The sequence below is a fragment of the Antedon bifida genome, chromosome 5 (genome assembly GCF_963402885.1).
Source record: "Antedon bifida chromosome 5, ecAntBifi1.1, whole genome shotgun sequence".
Taxonomy (NCBI): Eukaryota; Metazoa; Echinodermata; class Crinoidea; order Comatulida; family Antedonidae; genus Antedon; species Antedon bifida.
Genome location: NC_136230.1, coordinates 6,935,866 through 6,959,800, shown reverse-complemented (window position 1 = coordinate 6,959,800; position 23,935 = coordinate 6,935,866). Strand labels below are relative to the sequence as shown.

The 23,935-nt window shown below is 32.5% G+C and overlaps 1 protein-coding gene across 2 annotated transcripts in view; it reads left to right on the top strand.

The window, feature by feature from the left end:
- The window catches only part of LOC144842931 (disks large homolog 4-like), a 107,044-nt gene that overhangs the window by 9,618 nt on the left and 73,491 nt on the right, over positions 1-23,935 (top strand). For both annotated transcript variants that reach the window (XM_078699541.1, XM_078699540.1), the window contains exon 3: positions 17,365-17,403. In XM_078699541.1, coding sequence (XP_078555667.1) covers positions 17,365-17,403 — 39 coding nt within the window. The remainder of the gene's footprint in view (positions 1-17,364; positions 17,404-23,935) is intronic.

Genomic DNA, 23,935 nt, shown 5'->3' with positions numbered 1-23,935 from the left:
GTTATGACATTTTTAAGCACTCAGAACTTGCTGATGGCACCAGACGAACCACAACATCTTTGAATCTATGTAGTCCAGATAACAATATCAAATTTTGTAAGAAAAAATAGAATGATTTGCATCTATCTGTTGTTTATCACTTGACAATGGCTAGTGTGTACCCTGCAAATTTGTGAACTCTGGCCTCTGTGAAACCTTGCTACAATGCTATGCAGATGGATAAATGAACTTAAATTTACGTAAATGCACCCAAATGTTGTAAAACATACCCTAACAAAATGATTTACTGTCATCATGTAGAAACCAGACAACACTACAACTGTAACTCTGTCTACACTATTAAACTAGTTTGACAAAAAAAGTGTTCCCAAATATGGGATATGATAACATCATAATGTCCATACAGTATGGGCACATCACATTTTGATAGTTTAGACAGAGCTTTAGACAACATTACATTACGGTTTGAGCTACAGACCACCTGATGAAGGTGGTTCAAATGAGTTGGGCCTGCCTAAATGCAGTGAATACTGTGAGTGACCAATGGTTTGACATGTGATGAAAATCAATCAATGGAGCCAAGTGTAAACAGGCTGGATTGCGCCCCCCCCCCCCCCCCAACAATTCGACCTAACCCTGGAGCAGCCCTAGGCCCAACAGTACGTGTATAGTACTGCCATGACTGATCTGTTAACCTTTCAAAGACTGGGTGTTATTAAATTATGCAGTTTGTTTAATTTTTAAATCTCAACACAATGCACTAATATTTCATTGATCATTCTCTTTTCCCTGTCTCTTAACCATGAAACGATTGAAGCTTTTTATGTGGTTTAAATAATGAACAGTTGACGTCAGTTACTTGTTGTATAATATGAAATGAATGAAGGCACAAGGACAGTTTATGTTGCAACGTTGATCATTTTATGTTCATAAAACAAATATTAACAATGCTTTAGATTAGATAGATGGACTAAAATCCTTGAATTTGAAATCTATGGATTTTAACAGTTTTATAAATAATTTTCTGTGATGAAATAATTAGATATTAAAAAGTTACATTTAATACAGTTATAATAAACTATTAAAAAAAACTAAACGTATTAAAAACACCAAATTGTTTGAGTGATGGAATGCTATAATTAACTGCCAATTTGTTGTTCAGTCGCAGAGAAAAATATGGATTATTTGAATGATCATATTGACCAGTTCACTTTATTACGATATTCTAACAAAATATTGAATTTTAAATGGATCCTTAACATTTTATAAAGTAATTTAATTCAAATAGAAAGAGTATACAGATTTTGTATTGTTGTAATGAACAAAAACATATTTAACCATCCTACCTCCCTCCCTCCCATTTTTGATGGTTGTGTGTTAGGATGCTAGGGGTCATGGTATGGGTGTTTTAGAAACATTTAATATATTTGAGTTGTACAGTTATAGCTCTCTTCTTAGGAGAGAATAGGCTAATATAATGTTTGTTTATCCAGGTAAGCTAGCACATAGACTATACAACACCACTATTTTTCACCATTTTTGATGAGTACGATATCCATGAATTGTATTATATTTAGACATATAATATGATTGTCGGTTTATGAATAAATGCTTCTACCAATGGACTTCTCACTGCTAAATAACAGACTTTGATAACAAGTAATTGCTCATTCAATATTGCGATAAACCGTTGCTTTTCGGATTGTGATAAGAGATATAATGTTGTGAATTCATAATGCTGTGTGCTTTTTTAATACAAAGCTCTAAAATAAAAATATTACGCATCACCGTGGATCTGTAGTTAAAGGAGGTTACAAATATAATTATAATGTATGGAAGTGTTAGCCGTTTTCAGCATTTATGAAGACGTTATGATGGGTTGCTCTATAGGGAAAACGCAGACTCGTTTTTATAACCAAACTTAGAATTTTCTGAATAATTTACGATTCGCCATTAATAATGATGTTATAATACAAGAAGAAAAATAGTACGGTACAACAGTTTCAAATGGAGATGAGATGTGCTACATTACGCTTTTATAAAAAATGATGATATTGTATTTTAAACTATAATAATAATAGTGACTACCAATCCCATTATGTAATTTTTTTGCCTAAACTAATCATGACATTTCAGTTGACCACCTATCAGTGACTGCAACAACTACCTACTTTGCCATCTGCCATTCGGCAGGTCCGTGACACTGCAACAACAGTATTTAAAATTACTAGCCCACATGCCATTTTGCTTGCTTTGTCTATTGCATGCCTACTGTAGCCTCTCCTTCTGAAGTGAGGAATACAATTACATCACACCCCCATCGGATAATGGATACTTCTGTCAAACAGCACTGTAGTAACACAGACGAGCGGTAACGCAATAAAAAATATAGAATCTGTTATTATTTCTTATGACCATTTATACACAATGCAGAGCGGATGGGCACTTTTCGCTCAGGATAGATACAGATTCTACGTGGGACAGCTACGCAGTTATCTACGTTAGTTTGTGTTACCACAACAGAAATCAGGCATTCTGGATATTCTTCAGATTGTTCCACAACACTATACGAGTACTAACTGCCCAGAGCAAAATTTTGTTATGGCAGAGATGTAGAGACTTTAATGCAGCTATTTTGATACTGGTCAAGATTAGGCTATATCATAATAAAGTCTTCACATTATTGTAGGGTGTCTCCTTATCTGAACATACACCTTTCAGAGGTATTAAATAGATACAAAAGCAGGACTGAGTTGTGTACTACAGTGTGTTATTCTTGACCCGTAATGCAAAAACAATAGTGTTGTATTGTTTCCTAATACAAAATCAACAAGTCCAATTGTCAGTTTGTAACTAGCATTTGATTGAAGATATACCTGTATTATTCTGTCAAGTGAACAGTTTCCTTTTAAAATGGATGACATTTTATTTATTTAAATCGAAAGCCAAATTGCTGAAAAATGACAATGCTGTGTGTATCAGTGGCTGGACCTCAATGGAGAAATCAGATTATAGTAGGTAATAAACCTACAGTATGAAATTTTCCCCTTGTATCTTTTCCTTTATCTACTATAATACTAAAATTTTATTGACTGTACGTTTTTTTTAAAATTCAAAGTTTCTCTAAGAATAGAATAACGCTGATTGTACTTTAGTAGTGTACAATACTCATTTACAAACTTGAATACTGTAGATTATTTTTCAAATGTCAAGTTTGTCTTTGGTTTAACAGATTGTTTATTAATTACCTACATGGGTGTTTATTTATCTTGAGTAATAGTTGTTGTATAACATGTACTTTTAAATGTATAAATAATGTTAGTTATGAGATAAACATATTGAAAATCTATTTAATCAGCATGGTTCCTTTTGATTGACAGTCTGTACTGATAGTACAGTACACGGTATCACAACCAATTCATAATTAAAATATGGTGCAGTACAAACAGCATTATGGACAGTTAAAAATGTGTATTATGTACAGTCACTTTTGATTATTAAGATTCGTCTTAGCAGTCTATTTTGTGCCTGGCTTACCTGGATAAACCAACAATAGCCCAAGCTATGATACAAATATAAAAGTTCCCTGCTAAACATCCCTCTACAATAATGGATGATGACAGTGATAATATGTTGGAAGTGTGCTGATGTGATAGAGTGGCTGGTGGATCAGTCCATTATTGTAGAGGATTGTTCTGAGAAATGTTATATTTCCATAACATCTCATCCTAAAGGCATATTTTACTGTATAAGCAGTTATCGATAAATCCCCACCCAACATTGCTCAGCCCCGCCCTCTCTAACAATGTCTGGTTGGTTATTGTACTGTGTGTTTTATCTTCTGCATTTGTTATTTCAATCATATCGTTAAATTTATACAGAATACAATAAACTCTTGACCACGAATACAGTATGAAGCAATATTCTAGTAAAACGTAAATATCTGTTACAATTTATTTGTAACATAGACTGCATGGTCAAGCTAATAATCTGGCTTTAAATAACACACCTGTCATTAACATATTCAACTTAATTTCTCAGTTTACAGAGATAAATATTATGACAGGCTGGTGTAATTGCGTACCCTTTGGGAATTGACTCATAACATTATCATTTCTGTAGTATCATACACAATTTGGATTATAATATATAACAACAGAGGTTTGGTTTTAAAGTACAATATGGTAGTAATAATTACTAAATGCTTTGTTAATTAGTGGACTCATTATTATTTGGCTATTTCAGTCATTATACTCTCGAAAAATTTCTTCTGGTTTCAAAATAAAATTGTATGAAAAATTTAACTTTGGATAGACCAATTATCAAGTACTCACTACGTTTCGGCTATTTTTAATAGTCTTCGTCACGCAACTGACTCCGTGATGACCTTCTGTCATTCGTCATGGCCTGCGCCATCCCTCGCCTGATATTCAGCTTTCTGTTGCTCATCATTTTTTTTTGGATGACAACATTGAAATATATTTTTTTCAAATTAAAGTTGGTTACTTTGGTTGGTTTGTTCTATGTATTTGTATCTGCAACATGTCAAGAGTGGTGGTCAGGTCAGTAACTGCGTCCTCTGCCCTACCCCCTCCCCGATTATTTTAAGAAATAATACTACTGTAGCACATGTTGTTACAGTACAGTAGGTAACCCATCATGCTATCCTTAGATGCTCAGGACTAAGCAATGTTGTAAAATTGTGCCGCGAGTCAACATTTTTTAACCTACAGTACAGTATAGGTCAAATCCATTTATAAACATATTTTGGATTGTAATTTCACCAATCCATTCTACTGTACATTTCCATTCATAATTCTAGTTCATCGTCGATTAATTTTCAAAATTGATTTTGCTGGTTTAACCATTCAAAGCTGGCTTTGAATTTGATTGGCATTGATTTTTTTAGCATTCAAATTATTGTGAAATTGCTGATAATGTGGGGCATTGTGCCACGGAGTTCAAGAATAATTGGACTAAACAGATGCGAAAGTATGCAACGTACATTGTGGCACGTTGTAAAGCCTGATTCCCACTTGAACGCCCATTGTTGCTTGTGATTGGTCACCTGTTGCGTTGCGTCCAAGTGAGAATCAAGTTTAAGATGGGTATTTTGTATGTTTTTTTTAGGATGGATACAACATTTTTTATGTGTAAAAAACTATTAAAGTACTGTAAACACAATGGTCTTTACCTTATTGTCTGTTGCTGGAGAATTGGTTTGTTTAGGGCAGTTCTCCAACATTTTTCTTAAGCTCTGTCTACACTATTAAACTCAGATGTAATAAAAAAATGTGATGTGCCTATATTATGGACATGATGATGTCATATCACTACCATATTTAAGCATATCACTACCATATTTGAGCACATCACTAGTTTAGTGTAGACAGAGCTTTAAGCCCATAAAGCAAGAGATTTCTTTCATTGTTTTATTAAAAACTGCAACTGTTTAGAGCATTGAAAAACAGATTTTGTCTACTGCAATTTGCAATTCATATGAATCCTATTTATTGATTTGTTAGTTACAGTAGGCCGCCCTATTCTATGCTTGGTGATTTCAACCTCATTTTCCACTCTTGAAAATACCCATGTACAGTACAGTAGTTACCTATGATTTATTAAAGATTTTAATTCTCTAGCAATCCTTTGTACCAATTTATCAGATTAAAGCAGTCTTATACAAAAACTTTATAGTAATTTAAAGAAAGCAATTAAATTAAACCTTTAATTCATAATACCTTGGAGCCAATTGAAATTGTAATTATTTGTTGAAGGTCAGTAAATGGTCATAGATATTAATTAAAGTTTAAAGTTAGAATTCTTATTAATTGTACAATCAATCATACATTTTATATACTGTAGTAGTAGCAGCTTTTCTGTCTGATTTTTTTTTTCACTTTTGGTAGGCCTTAGTACTGTAGTATTCAGCCTAATAAAGAAGCCTTAAACACTTTGGTCAATTCTCAGTACTGTATATTTAATGCATCATACATGATACTGTAGGCAGATTCTGTGATACAGAATAACATGTCTTTCACATATGACATCTGTATCATAGGCCATGAGCCTAAACCCTACATTAACATGGTGCCACCTGTGATACAAACATTATATGACCCTATGTTATAGAATAGAATTTGCTAGTGCTATTTTATAATAAATATTTATATGATAAGGGTGAACATTTTGACAGTTTCACTTCTATTTTGAAAGTTTTTGAAATCTATCTCTATTTACAAGCTAATAAAATTACAAAATGTTACTACAGTCGACTCCGCCTAAGTCGAATCTAATGGGACCGGTATAAAAATTCGAGTTACGCGAACTTCGACTTACAGATTTGCAAAAAAAATGCTAGGCCTAGGCCTAGGTTCACTCACTAGCCGCGCTATGGCTAGGCCTAGTAGACCCTGCCCTGTCGCGACCGCGGCCCACGCGATGTTCTTGAATTGAGTTTGCTTAGCTAGCTAGCTAGGCCTAATAAATGCTAAGCCTCTTTTATCGGCAATGATAAACTGTATTTCCTTTTATGGTTTAAGCCCGAAACAATACGAAAACGTATAATAAATACATTTCGGTTCTTATTCGAAATCGGTGTCCATTGTTTATTGCCATCTGTCTAGCACAAAATGGGTACCCACAAAACGCCGCTCAAGTTCTCAACTCTGAAACGAACTCATACACTAGCGCGAGTTGTAGGACGCCGCCTATACTATACAACCTGATTGAGAGAACCGATATGGTCCCACATTATATCCTCTGTCGTTTGTTTATCGAATTACGTACGTTTCATCGGCTTTTTTAGCGCGTTGTTGCCGCGTGATTTGTGACTTCGACTTATACGATATAAATAACTAAAGAATGTGTGTATTCGGACCGCAAAAAGACGTCGACTTAGACGAATTTCGACTTAGAAAAATTCGACTTACAAATAAAAATTACACAGTAATGTATAGGAAAGAATTGGGACTTTCATAAAAATTCGACTTTCGCGATTTTTCGACTTACGCGAATTCGACTTAGGCGGAGTCGACTGTATAATACTGTAGAACCTTTCCTTTGGGACACCCTGTTCCTATTTAAGGTGGTTTCACCTTGTGAAGCAACTCTGTATAAAATATTAAATAAATAAAAAAAAAAAACGCTTTGCCTTTAAACGAACAAAGGGCAAGGTATGTTTTAACACTACGACTAATCCCTGTTCAGGGGACACCCCTGTTAAGGAGGACACTACTGTATGTTTGGTCCCAAAGGTACCCCCTAATAGGGTTTCTAATTTAGTTTAAATATCAGTTTTGATGTGTTTATACTTTATAAACTGTTGATGCTACTACTGTATTTCCCACACACTCCAGTCCTTGGCATACTACCAACCCACATAAATACCACACTAGTATATTGTTCAATGAAATAAAATTTGTGTGGTATTATTAGAAGCATTATTCTAATACCTAAAGTACTGTGTGGTTAATAAATACTAATCCTGTTTAGGTCATTTCATAAAACCAAATTTCAGTGAGGATCATAACAATTTTTACATAACAGTTAAATTAGAATACTGCCAAAAATCTCCTTTGGACATTCTTACTCAGAGTCCATAAGGAGACATTTGAAATGAATGATATTAATTAAAGGGAAACTTTCCTGTGAAATGAACAAGGAAAATGTTTTATGGCCAGCCCCTATTTAGTGGATCACTATAAGGCAGCCCTTTGTTGTCCCCTTATAATGGATCTACTGTCATTTATACTTCCCATTTACAAAATTATGAATAATCTTCAATGATGTTCATTGTTTTGTCCCACATGAGGGAGTGGTTGTCGACTAGTCCATTATAGGAACTTCTAATACTTTTCATATCTAAGCTCTTCCTCTCGAGAGCATAGGCTATTGTTGGTTTATCCAGGTACAGTAAGCGGCACTCATACTCATAGACTATCACTATTGGTATGATCAGACATTTATCAAACCACCAAGTGCCCAATCCACAATGCAACAATTTGCTTCAGGTCAAAGGTTAAAAATTATCGCATTTATCAAATAATTATCTGATTTTAAGAATGAGATAATTTTCTTCTTCTCTTCTTCTCGAGCGGAAGCCCATTTCCACAGGAACTTTATCGGTTAATTATCGGCTAATTTTTGGCTGCGGAAACACAGCCTAAGAATATCTATGATGAATTTCAAGCTAAGAAATGTTACTCACTTTTCAATCTGAAAAAGAAAACAAGAAAGGCAGTATAAAAGGGAGATTATGTAATCATTTTGAGCAATCGTTAAGTACGTGTTTTTGCTGCAACCAGTTAATAAAGAAAATGCCACGTATCTATCCGCAATTAACATTCTAGCTACCATAACAGCAGTTATGTCAACGTGAATGGTTTGATTAATGAATATCTTCTACTAGTCTATTATGTTATGTCGGAATGTTACGTTCATGTCTAATCGTGAAATATTTGCTATTTTGAATGTTCTGCAGGCGTTTTGTAAGTACGATTCCATTGGCGAATTAGTGTAGAAGAACACCTGATATATGCAGATTTACACGACCTACTTTTTTCGGAGAATTTATCACGCTTTGCTGCGGAGTTGTACATCCATTAATTTTCTTAATTTTTTGGTTCATTAATGGTTAATATTGCATCTTAAAATTATTTTATAATGGCAAAATACATTAATGGAATTTTGTCCTCCAACCAAATAAAAATATAGTACGTACAATATTTTTTTATTAAAATATCTAGAAAATGCAGTAATGACAGAAATGCTTGGGTTTAAAAATTGTGGAACCAACAACGATGACAAATAAGAAAACAGTTACTTCAATGAAGACCATTTTTTCTCGAATGTGATTTCAAACCAATCAACAAAATCTCATGGCAATTATTAAGACTTTTGATTCAAATTATGAAAATAACATCTGATTGTTTATACTTGAATTCAGCTTTTCTTCATTCTCATATTACTGAAAGACATTTGCATTTAATTCTCTATAGCCTTATTAACTAATTGTGAATTGTGTCTTCATTTGTATTGCCCTTGTGAGTTCTTTAGTGCCTCCTCAAACAATCCTTGTAATGTGTGCGTAGCTTTATACAGTACTGTATGGCTTACGTGTCTAACTTACCTGGATGAACCGACATAGGCCTTATCCCCTTCGAAGGGGACAACATAACCCAAAAAGTAAAAATTTTTCCTGACCTCCCCTCCAGAAGACAGTGGTATCGCCCATGAGCCTATCTGTTGCATTATAAAAAATATTAAACTTAATGGTGGAGGGGGATACAGTATGAACAACTAAAAATGCAAAATTTAGGCTTTCCTATCACACGTGCATGCACATTTTACGATTAGCCATTTTTGTCGTGGAGATGTTTCCAATAGACATTTCAAACTTTCGCCTTGTTGTCAGACCGAATGTTCAACCAATTGTTGGGGACGCTGACGTATAGGAGTTGTACACATGAAGATTAATCATGTAAATTACCATCTCATTTCGTCAACAGTCTCAAACAAAATCTCGCAGAACAAAAAATTGACTAAAGCTTACAAATTGGAGATAAAACACAATTTATTTCAGGTTTTACAAAAATCATTCATGTGGAAGAAAAGCCTCATATGAAAATTGTAGGTTGATCACGTGATCAAATCGAATGTTACATAGGTGACAAAATTGTGTTTGAACATTGGAATATAATTATGTAGACTTGTCAATTACGTGAACTTATTTTCTCACAGAATTTATTAAATGACACACTACATACAGTACTGTAGGTGATAGTATTTTATTTCAATAACATTTACTTTTATTATTTATGAACTACAGAGAAAGGTCCATTCCCTTCTGTACAATAGAACATCATATGATTTTTTTTTGTTATCAATTATGTCGGTGTTTGCACTCCATAGAGAGTATGGAAGGCATGTATAGTGAAAATACATGATTACCTGATTTTGAATAGAAATTGAACAAGAAAGAAAATAGTGCTCCATTTGCCATTTTAGAACAAAGTTTTTGATTTTGAGAAATGTACAGTAGTATAATAATACAGAGCAAATTTTAAATATTGTGAACGTTGACAACGATATTTATGTTATAATGAAAATTTAATATGTATTTTAGTGAATGTTTTTCTCATCTTGTTAATGTTATTGTAATCAGCTAAGACTGTTTTCGTTGTTAAGTGATTGCATGTTGACAAAAATGAAGTGCGTTGTTGAGTATGTCGTCACTGCTTGAAGCGTATAATGATTATGATGTCATGTTCTAAAATTAGCATTGTTTTGATTATTTACTTGTGTTTTATAGGATCAAAGATGTCTGTTAAAAAGTTTCTTTTTTCATATTCATAGACTATTCAATGATAAAAGTAAACAGCTGAGCTTCCTTTAGCCTAGGTTCACCTGCTTGTAAAATATTGCACAAAATCATGGCGCCAGAAACATAATAATTTGAAACGAGATGAATTGGATCACTGACTATACGCACTAGTGCTATTAGACTTACGATGGAACGCTCAGAAAATAAATTGATTAACAGTGATTACAAATACAAAGTAATTTGGCGTTCCATACATGTGATCTTTCCTTTAGTTAATTTTACAGACACCAATTATGCTGGATTATATGAACTGTTCATCCCATGTCAAAATGTCTGGCAGGCAGATTTGCAATTTCCTGAAAGAAGCAAAATTCATAAATGTTTTGGGGTAAACGTCTAGGAATTCTAAGAGATATGATATACGAAGATGCCATTTTACAGACATTCAATTATCTATTGCTTAAATGGTTGTCTAGTTTCCTTTTATAAAGTTATTGTATTATTAACAAAATAAATTTGATTCCTTTAATCGAATTCACAAGCATTTGTACTATTATTAAAACATCCTTTGATTGAGATGGTATTGGAAATTCTAGAAATCATAATATAAAATAATTATTATGGTTTATTTACTATCTCTCTCTCTTGAAATTTTTTCTATCATTCCGACATTACGCATTCCACGATTTGCTTCCATATTTTTCTGTTTTGGGCAGGATGGTTTGTTGATTGTGCTATTAAAAGTCTACATTTTTTTCCTTTTAAATCTTTTTTTATTTTGCTTATGCAGTTTTCTTTGGTCTCCATATGAAGTGTTTAAATTTTAATATTGAAAGCTCTGTCTACACTATCAAAGTTTATGCGACAAAAAAATGTGATGTGCCCAGACATGATGATGTCATATCACAACCATATTTGGCCATATCATTACCATATTTGGGCACATCACACTTTTTTTGTGAAACTAGTTTGATAGTGTAGACAGAGCTTTACATTTTATATGTTGTTTACGTCACATAGTCAGCTTCACTGTAGTTTATCTAACCTATAACCGATTGACAATATTGAATGAATGCCTCATATATTTATTTATCACAATCAGAATGGGTTTGTTCAGGTATGAATAATTTGAAACGGAGTGAAATAATTCAACGCTGTAGTGAAATAATTCAACACTACAGTGAAACATGTTGCTTTGCTATTGTTGTAGAAGCGGTGTTCTATTATTATTAGACACCTTTCATTTAATTGTCCAGAGACACCTAGTAGTAGAAATAACATTACCTTGTTGGAGGCTACTCAAGCATTATTTAATATGAATAAAAGGTTTATTATTAAATGGTGTGTTGGTATTGCTACAGTTTCTTTTGAAGCAATATGTATGCATGATTTACTGTATAATCAAACACTATGATCGGTATAAAATAATTAGTATTAAAGGTTTATTTACTATATTGTGACCCAATTATACTGTAGTAGTACCATCTGGGGGAGGAGGGGATGGGCGATGGGTGCAGGCAATCCTATTTAAAATGTTCAATTTACAAATACAGGAACATTAGCGTCTAGTAAATTTTGTTGTGTCAAACCTCGGAAAAATGTCTTTAGAAAGATCTGATAATAAGATAACTCAGTACTTAAACTATCTATTGATATACTGTTCTGTATGTTTTTTTTCCTTTCATTTATTTGTCTATAAAAATACACTTGGACAAAGAACAAGAAAAAACAACACACAAAACCAGGCTTCATAAAAAGCGAACTTAATCATTATCTAGTAGGTCTCCTATTGCACTGATTGGATAAAGAAACATTTAGAATAAATGTTGTAACTAAATAGTAAAATTGTGCATAGAAAAATCTGCTCAAAACCGACAAGCTATTTATGCCTATCATCTGTATGTGCTTTTTTTTTATAACTCTGACTGTTGGCAGATCTATAGTGAAGACTTGCAGTAATATATGAACTACTCGATTATTATTTGACATTGAACTATAGTGGTATTTTAACATTATAAGTATAGACTATTATCTATTTTATAGAAAGATATCTTTCTTGATTAATTTGTATTAAGTTGACATCAAGTTAATAGCGCTTCGCTTTCTGATTCCCGCTAAGCATTTTTAGCTCATTATCGTAGCATTCTTGTCATTTTTTGTTATTAGTAATTTGTCGGTACAGGATTATATGCGTCACATTTTACTTAGTACAATCATGGATAAACTATTTTCATGGATTTTAAATAATATTTTGTTCAATATTTTTAGCTTGATCTGTATTTCAAAATAATTATAAAAATAATACAATGATATTTTCAATACTCAATTTATGTTTTTTTCTATAGATAATTAGATTACAATTTTATTTTTAGGATATTTTTTGGATGAGATTTGGGTGTGAAATATTGTTTATAGGAATATTAAATTAGATTTTTTATTTATTTTAGTATGAGGAAGAGGAGGGAGGGCGTTATTCAAGCAGTGTGCTTTTATTCAAATGGCCGTGTCTTCTCATGCATAGAATTTTTGTAAATTATGTTTGAAGTTTTAATTACAATTGTTACTGTGCAGACTAAAAGTAAAACTATAGCTAGTTTTACTATTTTGTTATTCAAATTTCTGCCAAATACAAAACGAGGAAATATAAATAATAGGAAACAAACAAACATGGTGCTATAATTATTAGTCAACCCAAGGGAAACAAATAAAAACAAATTAATTCAGATCTAAATTTACAATTTTAAATCGGCCAAATACCTCCCATACTGTATTTTACTGATTATCTGTGACACTGTAGAAAGAGAAATATTAACATTCTAATAACGTTGAATATTTAACCTGTATTCACCTGTGTGATTCTGGGCATATTCAATAATCAATTTGAATAAAATGCTCATGTCATCAGTACTATTAGGAAACTGTTTAATGAAAAAGCTTATAAAATGTAAGTCTGCTGAATTTATACAAATTAAAACGACATTTTATTTGATAAACGGAAATTATCGTTGAACATTCACGCGATAAACTGTCCATGAAAAATTGACTGCATTTTTTTTATGAATGTGTTTCTGTAGCCAAAGAGACTCCTTGTATCCCATTGCATTGAAAATCCATGTTTTGCGACTGGATTTAGCTATTCATTGTTATTCAGCCTAATCAAAATATTTTCATTCCATTTAATAAAAATGTTTTGATATTGATCAGATGATTAACAATATATTGCTTTTAATTAGTCAAGAAATTAATTAAACAGTCCAAAAATAAATTTAATTGATTTGATTAGATTAGTCTATTTCGTGCCTGCTTACCTGGATAAACCGACAACGGCAGTACGAGAAGAAATGATGACGCTATTACGTTGGATGGCTCCCTCTTGAGGGCGTGGTTACGGATGCATGCATTATCCGATAGGGGTGCTATTTTATATATACGGATTTTTCTTTTTCGTAAATTGTATTCTCTCTTCGGAGAGAGAGGCTATTTTGTCGGTTTATCCAGGTAAGCAGCACTCATAGACTACCAACACCACTGTTGGTTTGTGTAATCCTACAGTACAGTATAATAGATAGTTGTTATAATATTTTCTACAGTATTTGAAGAATTCACTTTTTAATACTAAAAAATACCATACAAACAAATCACAAAGATTTAATTAAAATACATATTTTTTACAATTTTGATCCAACATAGTCTTAAAGAAAATATTTGTATCTATTTTAAATAAAAAAATTGGACCAGTTTAGATTGGCCTATGGTCCTGTTTCTGCTGCATTTTGGGTAATTCTAACAACGACCACCCATTGATTTAACCGGTTATTTCGGAGCACAAATTGAGCAGAAACGCGGTCTTGTTATTTTTAATCCATTTTAAAATAAACGGTTAATTTGCGTTATGCAGCAGAAACAGACCCTTGTCTAATTTCTCTCTTTTCACCTGATAAATAAATTTGTTCTGGCATATATTGAGACTAAACAATGATAGCGTTATCTATTACTGTACAGGTTACTGAGAGATTAAATTATTTCATGATAAAATAACCTTTTGGTTAAATCATAATTATATTGTTTAGTCAATTTTCAATGTACAATTCAAAGCGACATCCTATTTCTTACGTTACTATGAATCTAACAGAACAAGCTATATTCTTAACAAGATGAACAGTAATTATCATAATGTACAGTTTTGTTGCCCTAGTTTTTGGGTCACTTTCATGTTTATAACACTTGCCCTGGGCAAGTAGGTATAGTAACACAGCTTAATTGTCCTATGTGTGACTACAATGCATGCTCGTTGCATATTTTAGTGTGTTTAAAGGTACTGTTCTATGATAAGAGCTGTTTTTAAATTGTTAAAGGTTACTTTTTTTTTACTGTTAATTGTAGAAAAAACATAATAAAACGTTTCTCAAAACTTTCATTGCTACAATGCTAAACAGTCTTGTCAATTGTTAAGTGATGTGTATTTTATTGCCCATAAAATGTACACTTAGTTCTATTAACAGGATAGCTAGTAATATTCATATAGCAGCCAGTGCCTTGCTCTATTGTCTTTCTGTACAGTATAGCATACTTGGACTTTATTATAGAATTCTCTAAGTTAATGTTATTTTACAGTAGCAAAAACATATTGATTTTTAAGGTGTATACTGCCGTTTTTTTTCCAATTCTAGAATTTAAGAAATTAGTTTTCTGTCAATATCATTTTACCAAATATATAATGACCGCTATTTCTCCATATTTTCAATAAAACCATGGATACAAATTTATATAAATGTATTGTTACAAATTTAATTATCAATGATCGGGAGAACATGCAGGAATCGATTTGATTGGTTTGTATTAAGTCAGTTTTGCACTAATAGTGTACCTCCTGACCTTTCATTCTGTAAAGTGTTGTACAAAAGATCTTTTCCTAGTTAAAACTTAAGACCTTAAGTTTTACATCACATGCAGTACTACTGTATAACTGTACCTTCGTAGGTCTGAATAGATTGTAACCACCAATACTAAATTACTAGACCTACATGTTGATACTGATGATGTCAAACTACAGTAGAACCTCTCTATTAAGGGGACACTTTCAGGACCCAACAAAATGGGTTTTCCCTGAATAGGTTGACCTTTAGTGTTCAAACATATCCTAATTTGTACAGGAAAGTGTCTGTGCCTGAATAGGGATGTGCCTGAATTCAGATGTCCCCAGGAGGGGTTCTGTTACTATTGGGTACATTTCACTACAGTATAGATTATGGTATACTTATTTACTAACTTAATCTATATTCAAATAATTTAGTTTACAGCAAGGAGTGATGGTTTACCTTTAAGATATTACGAGTCATATATCGATAGTATAGATTTATTAAAATGATAGTGTATAGCCTCTATTAATGGGACGAGATGCCATTATCAAAATGTATTCTTCCATTGATTCGGATGATTCAATTAGAAGGCCTGGTGTTTGTTTTGCCATTATCATTGAAACATTAGATTCACCCTAGACAAGAATTCATTAGATTAACAAGCGGCTAAGATCTGAGAATGGAGTCAATGTAAAGTATAACCTAAGGGCAAATAAAATAAGTTTCACGTCTCTTTCCTTATCAAATTTTTAAGCTGCATCATTTTTTTTCCCCACTATAATTAGTTTAAAGGTCTGTCTGACACTATCAAACTAGTTTGATATGCCCAATTATGGTAATGATATGCCCAAATACGCTTTATAAACGGTGACTATACTTTAGTATAATTCTCATGTCTGGTACTGTACATCATAATAGTTAGTAAAGCCCCACATCAGAAAAAAATCATGAACATGAAACTTACAATTTTTATTTGTCATTATGCTGTTGCATGTGTATTATTATCATGTACTGAGGGCGCTGTTTACACAACATTATATTTGTCTGCTGGAGCCAATGCTGAAAATCACTGTTTTCCAATAAACATAAACCACCCATGGAATCATCAATTGTGATTCAAAAAAGATCAGCTCTTTTTATTTGTGTTTTTCTTTAGGAGACATCTTCTAAAGACACTGAGATCAATACTGTTTTTTCAAGGGTGTTAATAATACTATGTACTTTCATTTGAATAGTAACAGGCCCTTTTTCTAAGTTTAACTTTTTCATGAAAAATGACTTATATTGTGGCTTTTATCACAGTCCTTATATTTCCTTGTACAGGAATTGATAAAACCACAAAGAAAGCTAGCCAATGAAATACTAATAACAATAATACAGGATATTACACAGTAGTAATACACACCTTAGATTTCAGATTAACATTCTAATTCTAATCTACAATTTGTTTAAAGTGCTCCTTTACCTTTCCTATTATTTCCTATACTTTCTTATTGCTTCCCATTTGAACCATTACAAATTCTTACCTTGATAATGAACCATGCCACTGTTTTCTTTTTAAAGTACTAACCCAAAGAGGTTATATAATTTACTAGAGAGTAAACTGTATGTGTTCAAAGAGGTTATATTTTATTATTAGAGAATGGGTTTAAAGAGATTATGTATTTAATTTTAAGCTCTGTCTACACTATCAAACTGTATGTGACAACAAATGTGATGTACCCATATATGTACATCACTACCGTATTTGAACATGTCACTACCATATTTGGGCACATCACTACCATATTTGGGCACATCACACCTTTTTTTGTCAAACTAGTTTGATAGTGTAGACAGAGCTTTAGATTTTCTATAATTTCTAATTATTTTTGTTGTTATAAAAGTAGTACAAAAAACAAAACAAATAATAAAATTATTGCAGGTACATTCTGTTCTTATAAGCCCACCTCCAAATTATATAACCAGTTATGGATACATGAACTGAGAATTATCAATGTTGTTTAATATTTTCTTAATTTTATAACTATGGTATTAATATTGAAACTAACAACCTACTTATTGTACAGTACCTCATGTGTTTTACCTGTTCAACTTTCTCCCTAACATAGTTTCTTTGTCCTTGCTAATACTTGTCGTTATTTAACTGTTCCATTTCTTCTCTTTCCTCTTTTTGTACAGATATCCAAGATGCTACAGTTATTACTGCCAACGACTCAAGTAAGATTCTTAGTTTTGTTATTTTTTATGTTTTATGTTACTCCTTATTAATTATTTAATAGTAAACTTTAAAGAGTTTGTGTTTTTTTTCTATCCTTCAATTTTTAAGTTTTCCTATAGTATTCACCTTCAAATTTGGACTTTCCATCTTTTGCATGTAGATGAGTTTATAGAATATGCAGCATATACACTATAGCTTAGTATGCACAGCATACACTATACTGTAGCTTGCAGTAGTATGCAGCATAATACTATGGCACAAATATGCAACATGTAATAGTATACAGGTATGTGTTACAGTTATAAATACTATGACATACTGTAGTATTTGTAGCATATACTGTTACTATTGCACTACACAGATTTACTATTGGATAAGATGTAGCATTACTATGGCAAAGATAGTATTTGCAGCATATACTGTACTATTTACTATGGCACTATACACAGATTTACTATGGCATAAGATTCAGCATTACTATGGCAAAATATATGCAGCATACTATGCTATAAATTATAGTATTTGCAGCATACACTATGGCACTATACACAGATTTACTATGGCATAAGATATACAGTAAAGTATAGTATTTGAAGCATACACTATGGCACTATACACAGATTTACTATGGCATAAGATATACAGTAAAGTATAGTATTTGAAGCATACACTATGGCACTATACACAGATTTACTATGGCATAAGATATGCAGTAAAGTATAGTATTTGCAGCATACACTATGGCACTATACACAGATTTACTATGGCATAAGATATGCAGTAAAGTATAGTATTTGAAGCATACACTATGACACTATACACAGATTTACTATGGCATAAGATATGCAGTAAAGTATAGTATTTGCAGCATACACTATAGCACTATACACAGATTTACTATGGCATAAGATATGCAGTAAAGTATAATATTTGCAGCATAAACTATGGCACTATACACAGATTTACTATGGCATAAGATATGTAGTAAAGTATAGTATTTGCAGCATACACTATAGCACTATACACAGATTTACTATGGCATAAGATATGCAGTAAAGTATAGTATTTGCAGCATAAACTATGGCACTATACACAGATTTACTATGGCATAAGATATTCAGTAAAGTATAGTAATTGGAGCATAAACTATGGCACTATACACAGATTTACTATGGCATAGTATCACATGCCATTATATATATTTGATTCTTCAGTTCAGATAATTACAATTTTTTAATAGGCTTGTCATCTCAGATTTAACTAAATATTGCCATCATGTTTTCAAGGATATCTGTGTTCATCACATTGCTAAAAGTGTTATTTAGAAAAAGGCTGTAGGCAAATTGCTTACAAATTACCTCCATATAAACAATTTTCTAACCCCCTAGTGTATTTGAAAAGGAGATTCTACACAGTACTAACCAACTAATTTACAGTGTCTTACAAACTGGCATAGCTCCATTTAAACCAGCTGGATATTTCAAACAAGTTTAAAATATTTCTTTTTAACAACGGAAATTGTGCGTGTCCCTGTACGAGTTGAATTGTTTGTGTGTTCAGTTGAGTGCGAAAAGTACCTTTTGCTAAGATACACATGAGAGACTTGGGAGCAGTTAAGTGTGAAATATTTTGTAGGGATTTCTATGATAATTATTAGCAAATTGAGATGCATTAAAAATAATCGAGTGACTATAAGAAATTAAATTATCAGTATCTAAAGAATATTGTCTATTACGTGTCTAGCTTACCTGGATAAACCGACATAGGCCTTATCCCCTTCAAGGATAGAAAATAACACGAACAATTTTTTATGAATTCCCTCCAAGACAGTGGTATTGCCTGTGTTTAGTCTGGTAGTTTAGCCCAGTAATATTATTATTAATGATATTTATTGACATACAGTATTTACATCAGTGACACTCATTAGCTACATACTAGGACATCTCTATTCAGGGAACACACCTACAGTATTAATTGGGTACTAGTTCCCAAAGGTGTCCCCTTAATAAAGTAGGGGTTCTACTCTATAAGATATAAAACCGAAAAAAAAACTCTGAAAGTAACATTCTCCACTAAACATAGCATTCCTCACCCTTTGGTATTTTACAATACATATTACATCAAAATAACACCTCCCCAATCCCTACTATAGCATTCCCCAACTTCTCGATTAAACATATGTAATGTATTTAATTTGTACTGTAACTTACAGTACAAATTAAATACATTATCAACTACATATTATTATATTTCAAGTGTTGAGTATATTAAAAATTACAAAATTGTATCTTTATTAATTGTTGTTGAATACTGTGTTAGTGTTACAATGTCATTATGTCAAGCCCTGCCAAGTCTACAATGTCTGTCTATGTTTTCTGCCAACAAAACTAGAACTAAGAGATTGAACTTCAAAACAACCAATACAACAAGAAGTGTTTAAAGCCATCGTTAAAGATTGTGAGAATTCTAATTACTTTATAGATGAGAACACTATTTACTTGTGACAGGCACTAATTAAATGACCTATTATGATTGTATACATCTGACATCTATAAATTTATGTAAAGGTTTAATATTTCGGTTGATTGGTATTAACAGGTAAACTATTCAATTAGTACGTCAGATCGTTTAAATATCACAACATTAGAAAGAGATTGATAGTTTTGGTTCTTGTCATGCACTTTGTTGCTTTTAATTTGAATAAAATACTGTCATAGGGCTCAACATTTACAAGTGGCAAACTAGCAATTTTCTGTATTAGATTTTTCTTACTAGTAGTGTTTTCTGGTTGTATTCATTTGTGAAAACAATATTGTCTTTTTGATTGTTGCATTAGTAAAGATACTTGAGGGCTGATTCTGCCAATTTCTGTAAATTAAACGTTTTGTAGAATTCATTCATTTATTAAACTATGTGCTACTAGTTGGGTTGCCCATTTTCCTAGTTAGTTTTTTTGTTACAATTAGCAAAGGTTTTCTATTGGATATTAAAAAAATAAATTTCTGTAAAAGTTTCAGCAAGTCTAAAGCTTTGTATACACACATCACACTTTTTTTTGTCACATTAAGTTTGATAGTGTAGACAGAGCTTTATCTCTACAAATAATAATAATATTAATGGCATTTTGATAGTGTAACATGATTTGTTTGTCATTCTGTTATTATTAAGGAATGAGTCTACCTTATCTTACTCATTAAAAATTGATTTTTATTAGTTTTTTACTATTATTTTTCATGATAGATATATATTCAGATTTCACATAAAATATAACCTAAAGAGACTATAAATAAAGTAGATGTATTTAAGTTACTTAGAGGAAGATGACGTGGTGACGAGTGATGAATATTTCCCGTAAGAGGTTTGTGATAATATAACCTATCTAGGTCTTTTGGAATGTGTCGATATTATCGCAATAATATGCCTCGGCAAATGTAAATATCACTGTCCATATTTTTATATTACATAGCCTATGTAAATACGTGAACGTGATTGGTTGAAACTGCGTCACATGACTGTCGCTTCGAGGATCGTAAATCGTATATATCCTCGAGAACGATGATATTGACTGAGTAATTTTCGCGTAATTATCGTGTCCCCTGTCATTAATCCTATACATTCTCGAGTTCGATGATATTGACTGTGTAATTTTCGTGTGGCAACACTCGCGTTCGCCGATAAATAAACAAAAGTCATCTACTGGATTTGAACTCGGGTGGGAATTGTCACACCATCGCAAGACAACGCTTCCGCCGTTGCGCCACGGAAGTTGCTTCAAGAAATTATTCATCTAAACTATTTAAACTATGCATACATAGCGCCCTCATTTGTTATTAGTCCTCCCTAAATGTGATGAAACACCGTTTGTGATTGGTCAATACTCACGGTAGTAACCTAGTAACTACGCGCTGAACATCCGGTGATTCGGCTCCTCGAAGAGAAGACGATGAATTGTTTATTCGGCCTACCTGATTATAATATTATTATTAATAGGCTTATTGATGGAAATTCTTCTGTTAATTTAAACGACCTAGGCCTAAGTGAATATTTTATTGCCAAGGAATCATTAATTAGTAATTATCTGTATATTATTCTTCGCAAGGTAAGGTGTCTAGGCAGGAGGCTTGTTTACATACAATACAAATACTATAGAATAGGAGGCCTAGCCTAGCTTCACCAGCAGACTTGTTCTTGGCTATATAATATAACAGATATTGCCTTTTATATCGGTTAAATATAAGATTTGACATCCCCTTGGGAATGATATTATGTTCTCGGGGGAATATATATTTCCCTCAGCTGGCGCTTCGGGAAATATATATTCCCTCGAACATAATATCATTCCCTCGGGGATGTCAAATCTTATATTTAACCTCTAAGCAGTCAATATCTGTATAATATTACATAGCCTATGTAAATACGTGAACGTGATTGGTTGAAACTGCGTCACGTGACTACCGCTGCGAGGATCGTAAATCGTATATATCCTCGAGAACGATGATATTGACCGATTAATTTTCGCGTAATTATCGTGTCCCCTGTTATTAAACATATACATTCTCGAGTTCGATGATATTGACTGTGTAATTTTCGTGTGGCAACACTCGCGTTCGCCGATAAATAAACAAAAGTCATCTACTGGATTTGAACTCGGGTGGCTCCATCGCAAGACAACGCTTTCATCGCTGCGCCACGCAGCTTGCTTGAAGAAATTATTCATCTAAACTATTTAAACTATGCATACATAGCGCCCTCATTTGTTATTAGTCCTCCCTAAATGTGATGAAACACCGTTTGTGATTGGTCAATACTCACGGTAGTAACCTAGTAACTACGCGCTGAACATCCGGTGATTCGGCTAGCTCCTCGAAGAGAAGACGATGAATTGTTTATTCGGCCTACCTGATTATAATATTATTATTAATAGGCTTATTGATGGAAATTCTTCTGTTAATTTAAACGACCTAGGCCTAAGTGAATATTTTATTGCCAAGGAATCATTAATTAGTAATTATCTGTATATTATTCTTCGCAAGGTAAGGTGTCTAGGCAGGAGGCTTGTTTACATACAATACAAATACTATCTATAGAATAGGAGGCCTAGCCTAGCTTCACCAGCAGACTTGTTCTTGGCTATATAATATAACAGATATTGCCTTTTATATCGGTTAAATATAAGATTTGACATCCCCTTGGGAATGATATTATGTTCTCGGGGAATATATATTTCCCTCAGCTGGCGCTTCGGGAAATATATATTCCCTCGAACATAATATCATTCCCTCGGGGATGTCAAATCTTATATTTAACCTCTAAGCAGTCAATATCTGTATAATACAACGCTTTTTCTAATGATAGAATACACTTTAAACATATTTTAAATTCTCCATTTCAGCATTAGTCTTTCACGCTCCAGTAGTTACTAAGTTAGTCACGATTGATGGGAGAGGATGGATTGTGAAGACTAGAAAATAAATGCTAGCTCTTGCAATCAAATATGAATTATGGACATGTAAGAATATTCCAAGCGAAACTAACAACTCGTTTATTTTCTTTATGTCACATTTTTCTTGTGAACCCTCGTTTATCTTTTCAAAGTCAAAGAATATTTCAAAGTAATAAGAAATAAGGAGAATTTATGTTTCCAGTTGAAGACCTTAAGCTCTGTCTACACTATCAAACTTAATGTGATGCGCCATGGACATGATGATGTCATTCACTACCATATTTGAGCATGTCACCACCATATTTGGGCACATAGATAATTTCTTTCCAAAGAGTGATACAGTTATGAACTTATATTTGGGAGCCTTAATAAAAGTTGTTTTTAAAATTAAAATTGGGTCAACTTTGGGATAGACATACTGTATAACTAGCTAAAATGGTTACTGTACCTATATATTTTTCATGAAAATTAAACAATTATAATAGACCCCTATTAAGGAGACACCTTTGGGACCCAACAAGTAAAACACTGGTTGACAATGTAGGCCTACTACAAGTACCACATTGTTAGCCCTTTTTAAAAAATGAAATTTCATGTTTCTAAACTGTGCCAAGGTGAAATGATTCATTTTATAGTACCTGGTTTTTTTTTTTAAAAGCAAACTACTTTTAAATGTTGTAATTCAAAAAAATAATATTAAATTACACAGCTTGACAATGAACTAGATAAGATGGATTAATAATTGATTACCAAATGTGTTGATATTGGCACTATACTGTAACATTCATTAAAATAACATCAAGCAAAGAACTACAGGTACGGTTACTTGTGAAACGCTTTTTCAAAATCCATAGGAATTATCTTTGACTTTAAATAATGAATTTCTCATTCTGTGACATCTTAGTTAGCCAAGATAGTTGCCATGGTAACTCCGGTTTAGATAACGACAGATTTGTCAAATTCTCTGAAGATATAGAATGAGAATTAAGTATGGATATAGTATAAATTCATGAACTTTTGAATTAATAATAATTTTTTTTTTTATATTTAGTTTTTCTTTTCTGAATAAACTTTCATTTTGATTTTTT